The 8,288-nt window shown below is 44.9% G+C and overlaps 1 protein-coding gene across 1 annotated transcript; it reads right to left on the reverse strand. All coding sequences in view use genetic code 12, as the record gives it.

Moving 5' to 3' along the window:
• Positions 1-1,408: 1,408 nt before the first annotated feature.
• CXQ87_003397 (uncharacterized protein) lies at positions 1,409-3,415 on the reverse strand (the record flags this gene model as incomplete). The annotated part of the gene is made up of 1 exon (XM_025481876.1): positions 1,409-3,415. The coding sequence occupies one exon, from the start codon at positions 3,413-3,415 to the stop codon at positions 1,409-1,411; it is 2,007 nt and encodes a 668-aa protein (XP_025336494.1).
• Positions 3,416-8,288: the final 4,873 nt, after the last annotated feature.

Raw genomic sequence — 8,288 nt, forward strand, 5'->3', positions numbered from 1 at the left:
AACCGCATCTCCTTGTTTATGAGCGCCGCCTGGTCCAAGTCCGAGTGTTTTGCGTAGAGGTAGTTGCGGAGGGCCATGTTTGCAGCCAATCGCACGCGGGCCGGGTCGGTATTTATACGCCCTCACCCGCCAAGCAGGTGGGCCCACCTTTTTGATGTGGTGGCGGCGGGCGACTTTTTAAATTTTTGCAGAAAGGGTAATAAAGGAGGGGAAGGAAAAGGAAAGATTGGGGTTTACAGAGACGACGGTGGTGGTTGGATGCTTTTAGGTGGCATGGTTTATGGGGATTTAGCCATGCAAGGTGCATAGATGTCTCGCTTGACAGGTGGAGGCATGGTATTTTTGAAGGGAGGCAGTATTATTAAAGAGGGGCAGTATTATTAAAGGGCGAGGGGGCAATAGAGGTGATGAAAAAATGGGATTTAATATTGAGTGTTTGGAGTTTTTGGTTTTAGATTTTGTTGGTTGGTGAAGCCTGGTGAGGATGGGGCTGTTTTGCAGCCATCAGGAGACAGCTTTGACGAGACAGCAGTTGACGAAGTGGCGGTGTAGAAGTCAAAAAATGTTTGATTTAATTGGTGGAAACGACGAGATAGCTTGTCGTTTACGGTCTGGCATGGTGGAAAAGGGGTAAGCAGGAGAGGTCCGAGGTGGCTGAGGATCTGCTCACACTTGTTCATGGAGTGCTTCAGAAAGGTAGCTTATTCATTATTTTGGGGTGATGTTCGAACTCAGCGGATGATGGCTCATCAATTGAAATGCCGTGATTTTCATGGTACTGATAGAGGTAGAGTTGGTGACTGGATACCCATTGGTAAAACTGTGATGCTTGTGCACTTCATGCAAAAGCGTAACTCAAAATCAGGAAATTGAAAGAATTGTTCTATTTTGAAAAATATCGAATAATCGCTGATCGAGCCGTTTGACAATGTGGTGGCTCTACGAGTCAAACGAGACCACACCTCAATTGGTTACTTTGTTCAGGATTGTACGAATCTGAAAAAACATCAAAGAGTCTAGAATTTGTTTTTTCCAGAAATGTCTGGCTGAATTTGGTGCTTATGGCTGTGTTTGCTAGTGCTCATGTAAAGATCAACGGAGGAAAGCTTATTTTAAGGGGCTTTAAAATAGTATAGACACAAAGTTTACCAATGCATCACAGTACTAGCACCAAAATATAATTGATAAAAAGGTCTACTCAATGTACCATAAAGCAATGGTCTTTTTCATCCAATATACTCGTGCCGTTTCAATAAGTCACCAGGTAATTGTATAAGCATAGCAAATCACAAGATCTATCAGTATATCCTACAGATATCTTAAAGGTATCGGCCATTGTTAGTATAAGTTACACATCTATGTCATTATCTTGACCGAAGGCGCCCCGAGGGCGAATATTTCGTAATCATTAGGTATGCTGCTGGGGATGATGCGCTGTAAACCGGAGCCCCAAGACGGTGATACCAATCACCACCGTCAAGAACTTATACTTCAAGTTCTCGTCAACGAGGGGCTCTTCCAGGGTTCTGCGTTTCTTGCGGAAATGCTCCTTACCCATGATGAGGTACCGGAGCTGGTTAAAGGTATTGAGCTTGGCATAGTCGACTTCACTTCCGCTGCTGGACTTCTCGCTTGCCATATCCTCCCACAAGTCCTCGTCATCCTCGTCGTCGCCATCTATACTCTCCTCAACGCTCTGCTCCCAGTCGGTTTCAAACTGCGAGAAGCTGACGTCCTGTGGCGCAAACGTCTGAGATTTTGCCTTCTTCGGCTGCTTGGTGTCCGCCTCATTGAGATACTCTTGGGTATGATTGGAGAAGAGTCTCAGGCTTTGGTTTCGATGGTGAGATAGGAAGCCATAGTCATCGCAGTCGCCATTAACGTTACCGAGAGAGTTAATGAAATGGCTCTTGAAGACAAAGTCGTCTTCGTCCTCATCTTCACCTCGTGCTGGTTGTAGAAGACCAAGCCCAAGCGCAGGATCGAGGAAGCTGGACTTCCTAGCATCCGCCTTGGTTGAAAGGATTGGGTTGATCGACACGGATCGAAGAACTCTCTTCTTCTGTATGAGCATGTCTCTCAGCTTCTCAATCAATTTGGCATCGGAGTACTCCATATTGCCGCCACGGAGGTTGCTTCTGCTCGAGAGCTTCTTGATATTCTTCTTCTGCTTTTGGAGCTCGAAGCCGATGTACGAAAGAAGCTTTTCGTTGTGCAACTTGAGCGATTGCAATTCGAATTTGAGCTTCATGATTTCTTGCTTGGTGATGTCACTGCTCAGAATGTTGATATCCGTGAACATGCTAGAGCGTTTTGAGGAAGAGCTGAGTAAGGAGTCACGTTTGGAAGGTTCAAGCCCCTTGAGCTTGCGGAGAGCTTCAGCTTGGTCTCCGTCACCTTCATCCACCTCCTTCAACTTGTTCAACATCTCCTTGACTGGCGCCAGGCTACTTCTGTACAGCTGATCTTGCTGCTCGAATTCCACCTTTATGGGCATGAAATCATGAGAGTTGTAACGAGAGTGGTTGGGCTTGATAAGCAGATGTCTCTTGGATGTGCTAGCCAGACGGGAGGACAAGTCAGGCTCGAAGTAGCCGTTGCTTGTGAGTTTGAGGGGAGAAAGCACGAACTCGTCTTTCAGGTCTTCCTGCTCCTTGAGTTTGATAGGTAGAGATTTGCGTTTGAGCACGTTAGCATCAGGCGAAGGCGGGAGGCGTGAGACAGGTGGTGGAAGTCTTTCTGGAGTGGGGAGCCTTTCAGGAGAAGGGATCCTCTCGGGCGAAGGAGGAAACTGGAAGTTTCTCGCAACATCCATGAAGTTGTCCTCCTTGTATTCGGGGCTCTTGATCGGAGACGATGTTTCTAGAGCGTAGTCGTCCTGGACCAACTCGTCGGCTAGCGAGCTGAGCATGTTCAAGCTCTCCTCGGACTCCTCGTCGTACTGCTGCACATGGTGCTTCACCACGCTCAGGCCCAGGGGCACCCTGGAGGCCAGGTTCTCGTGATCGAGCAAGAAGTCTCGCTCCTTGGTCAAATATTCAATCTGGTCTATAAGCAAGGCCTTGGAGTTTCTCTCGAGCTCTAGGTCCAGCTGGAGCGCCTTGACGGACTTCAACAAACGGGCATACTTATCGTCCAGCTCCTGGGACACCTGGTGCGAGTGGGACCGGCCTTGCTCGAGCTGCTGGAGGTACCGCAGCGATTTCCGCTGTAGGTCAGCAATGGTATCTTTGTAAAAAGCGATTTCTTTCTCGTAGAGAGCCAGCTCGTTGCGGCGCTCGTCCTGGAGCGCCTTGACGATTCGTTCTGTGTTGGACACCTTCACGGTGAGTTCATCCACAAGGGCTATTTTCTTGCCGAGCTCCTCTTCAAGCTGGCTGTATTCCTTCGCTAGCGTGTTGTTGCGAGCAACCATCTCGTGGTGTCGTTGTAGGGGCGATTCTTCCCTCAAGGGAGACCTGGAAGGCGATTTCAACAGGGTCTTTCCCGAGGGCGATTTTGACAATGTCGTGGTCGGCGTGTTCATCAGTCTGAGCGGGGACCGTGCTCTAGGGGACCCTAGCGATTCCATGGCCTTTTTGGAGGAGCCGATGGTTGGTTTTGGAGGATGTTTGTTTGGGGAATTGCCTGGACAGTGAAGGACAGAATCAACAGGTCAATGGGGCGGATTTGGGGTTGATGGGGCGGATTTGGGGAATAAAATGGGGATGTTTTGGATAGTTGGAGGTTAAAGATAGACGACGATCCAAAGAAGCACCGTTGTGTGTGGGAAAAATATGTCAGTGGTGAGCTTTAGTTGTTGTGTGTTATTGTTTGTGTCCAAACAGGAAGGCGCAGAGATGGGTGGCCTGGGTGCCTTAGCGATTTAAAGATATTGGAATTTGGTGATTTCAAGAATTTGAGGAATTGAAGAATTTGAAGAATTGAAGAATTTGAAGGATTGAACAATTGGACCGGTTTTATTTGGCTCTGCTCTGTTTCTTGTTTACGGAATGTGGGCTCATGGACCCAACGGACTGCGTCTACTGTAGGCTGCCTAATCGCACAGACTCTCGCTTCGGAAGCGACGGTAAGGAGGGGCAATCCAGAGCAATGAAAGTGGATTATAAAGTTTTTTGGGTTTTAATTGAACACTTCTTTAGAATTTGAAGTTTTTTGTTTTTTTCTTTTTTCATGTTGAATGGGGTTTGTTTTGATTCACGGTTGTGTGGCCTGATTCAGTCGTTTCGCAGCCATTCTGGAGCGTTGGCCTACAGTGGGTTATCTGAGACACCTCAATGAAAACCACTGCCTTATAAATTTTATTGAATTGAGAGCGAAGGTTTCATTTTACGAGAAAGTTTGTATTAAGAATCACTTTCATCAAATCTTTTAAATGGATCTGGTGGCCGCTGAAGAGGTCTGCAGATCTCGCGTTGACGATGGTGGATTGTTTGAGTAGCGGCTTTGATTGGTGGAGGTGACGAAAAGCCATGGTGAGCCATTGAGCACACAGCCATGATCCGAGCTCGGAGAGCTGGAAGGGGGCGATTTATGACTTTCTTGAAACTTGAGTAAAAATGGAAAGGGCAATTGGGGACGTTGGGGTGTGGATGGTGCAGGTTTTCAGCTACCCATCTTCAGTAAATCGACTGAGCAGTTGAAAACTTGGAGTTTCAGGTATTCTACTTGGGATAGAGATTTGGCGAGCTTGTAGTTGGATTTTAATACTTTTTTTTCATTTGGAAATGAAGCAGCTGTTGAGAATGGTAACTGATACCTCGGTGTACATCCTCTGTAGCGTCTCAATGTTACCCACTTATTGCCCCCACTTGATATTGCCCACTTGATATTGCCACTTTTGTTAACGCTGAGCAAATTTTTAGATGGTTAAAACAAAAAGTCGACGTTAATTTTCGATAACGAATAAGCTAATGTCAACTTGAGGGATAATGCTCATTGGTCAAGCTGTAACTACCCATATGCGTGAATTTGTCATTTCCGCTAATGGCAAATAAACATCACGTCGTGAATCAATGTTTAATGAATAGGACTCTCCGTCGGTCAATGGAGTAGATACTTCAAGGGTTGAACAATACCACATCTACATTCAGCATTTCAGTAAAAGGCCATAACTCTGCAGTCAGTAGCTTGACACGATACAGTTGACGACAAGGAAACTCCTAAGGTTGGGAGCTACAGCAAATGCATGACTTCAAAACCAAATTGATCATTACCCTTCACAGATTGCACTACTCGAACTTCCTAATACTCTTTCAATTTCCAGAATTTCTCTGCAATTACATAAAGCCTCCAATCCCTACCTCTGAGGAATCAATAGAATCATGGAAGAAGCATTGGACTTGGAAGCCCAGAATCCTGGGCCCGATGTGGATAAAAAACCCAAGGCCATTAATGTGCTTGTTGATAGAACAATAACTGGGGTTGAGAGATTCGGAAGAGCTATAAGAAACAAATTTGCGGCGTGGAAAATCCCTTTATTTCTTTACCAGGCATGGTTGGCCTTCTTCATTATTTATAGTTGTATGACTATGTTCAGCACAAAATTGGGTGTCGTGACATATAAGTACGATAGCTCGCTTAGCTTGAAGATGAATCAGGCGGTGAATTCTTTAGAACTAGCGATGGAGGGCTCAACTAAAAATTTGTCCAGCATGCTACCACAACAATGGCCTAACGGATTATACATGGTAGGACATTTTGCTGTTTGCAGAAAAAACCAAAATTCCAAGAAGGTCTGCTACAGAGGCAAGAAACTCGAAGATCTAGTCCTCAAAGATATCGGCATCCAAATTGCCGAGTACAATGAAATGGAAGACCCGGCTGCATTTGGCGAAAGCTTCTTGGTAACGTATCGAGATGTACAACAGAATTTGAAGGAGGTGCTGTCAGTAAAAAAACACTGTCGCTACTTCGAAGAAAAGACAATTTGTGGGTTTGAAGGGCTTACGGCGGAGGAGTATTCTTACCTTCCTTCTACTAAAGCAGCAGAAAATCCACCATTCATTTGTCCTTATATCTATTTGGTGCTAGCTGCTTTGTCTTTCACTGCGTTATCTCTAACGTTGTGGGTTGAAGATGATGTTTTTGCAGGAATCGTTCTTGTTGTTAGCTCCAGCATCCAGGTATATTTTATATTACTATCTTTCCTCGAAGTACCGGATTGTTTTCATCAGAAGATGCTGTACTTCGTTGATGAATCTTGTGCATTGGCTCTCACCGTTTACTTTCTTGCACCACTTATACCAGTGATTTTGGGCTTTATCATGGCAATCTCAGTTAGTGCAAATACCCCTGACTAGATTTGGGATGGAGATTATTGGTAAATCTACAGATTCACATGCACACAGCAGTGATCAGTGACCTACCGGTTTTTTCAAGCATTGTGGGGGTTCAAGAAAAGATGATGCACAAAGGATTCAAAAAACGCTCCGTTTCCATATTGTTGTATTTGTCCTATAGGTTAAAGAGAGACAGCTTCAAGGGGCAACGGGGCTTCAGTTTTGTCTCAGAGAAGCACAATACCCGTGGATTCAGATTAATCACATTTGATACTCAAAATTGGAATCTCGGAAAAAGGGCTATAGGAAATCCAAAAGACGGCGTTACTGTAGCCACAGGGCCAATTTTATAACCATTTCCATATTAGCAATCACACTCTGTACAAAGTCCTCATTTGTTTTCTAAATCCTGTCATAAAGGTTCGAAATTCAGCTCCAAACCATTTTTCTTCTTGTTCAACATTTTCACCCAAACCATGAGAGAAGCGTCAAACCCAGAATTCCAGAATATACCATTCAACGAAGAATATGTTCCGGAACGTTTGAATTTCTTCAAAAGGCTTGTTTGTGGAACAAGGACTTTCTTTACAAGAGCTCCACAGATAAGTATCAGTTTAGACGCTCTTCATTTCATTTACCAGATATGTACACTTTTTTATTATGCGTTGCATGACAACGTAACCGTGGGACGAGTAAACAATGAGAGACTTTTCGCTATTTTAGGATTCTAGAACTCGTGGTGAATACTAACATCAAAACAGAAACCTTCTAAAACCTTTTGACGAAGATATAAGGTGAATAAGCTTGAACAAATTTTACCTGTCTATATTATCAGAGTGTAGCTCCAGAAGCAGAATCACATTATTCGGGATTTTTGTCGTCATGGAAGCAAGTTGAGAATATTTCTAAATGTATGTTGAATGTTTATTGATGCAGTGGTGTATCACCTCTTCTGAGACATCGCTCGTTGGTATATGCGCACTTGAAGAGCACTAGGTCAAGCTGCAGAGGAGCTATTTCCTATACGATCATCACATTTACTTCTTGAGCATTGACTCCTCCCTCATCAATTCTTCAAAACGTCCAATCGACTCAAGTCTTCATTGTGAGGAAAAGCATATTAGAGGCCACTACGGGAACCACACTAGCTATCACACTCATCCAGCGAGCATCTTCCTTCTACAGACGCTTTGTTCTGTATACTTAATGGCAATTGGCAACTGGCTATTGGTCGATTCCCCACAGCCAATCTTGGCCACCCGGAGCATACCTTAACCACACAATTCCGATTTTTAGAATCCATGCGAGAACCTTTTTCGAGCGGAATAGCGGAAATCGCTATGGTCTTTTCGCAGCCACTACTGCAGTGACAGCCTGGTGCATCAGACGAGACTAAGGTGGTACGACAGGCATCGAGCATCACAGAAGCATCACAAAAGCATCAAAAAAGCATTTTATCAACAAGTTATCATACTAAGGTAAAAAGTAGCAATTCATTTTCCTTATCGAACGGCGTGTTGAACGACTTTGCTTCTCCCCTCCTTCATCGATTTCGCAGCCATTGAGTCCACCACCCCAGACCCAACCCTCCACAAATCTTCCATTCCAAACACAAAACACAAAACACAAAACACAAAACAAAAAACGACTCTTTCCAATCACAACTCCCAAAAACAATCTCTCATAGCTCGTTTGTGCAACCTTCACCAGACGGCGTTTCAACACGCCCAATGCGGAAGGCTGCCGCGGAATTAGCACCCAGACAGTGGAAGAACACAAGTATACTGGCGAAAAAGTCGACTTTCTTCGAAAAAAAAACGAAGTCAAATCAGAGTCAGCACTCCCCGAGCCCAATGTATGGCTTTCCAAATTTCCCTCTCCGGTCTGACTCTTCCCCGTTCTGACTCCCTTTATCAACTACTCTTTCCGCGGTGTCGGCAGATGCCGCCACGGAATTCTCCAACCACATATAAAGAGGCCAGGTCCAGCAGCTTTGCAAACCACAAA

This window comes from Candidozyma duobushaemuli (assembly GCF_002926085.2).
Source record: "Candidozyma duobushaemuli strain B09383 chromosome Unknown C_B09383, whole genome shotgun sequence".
In the NCBI taxonomy this organism is placed as follows: domain Eukaryota; kingdom Fungi; phylum Ascomycota; class Pichiomycetes; order Serinales; family Metschnikowiaceae; genus Candidozyma; species Candidozyma duobushaemuli.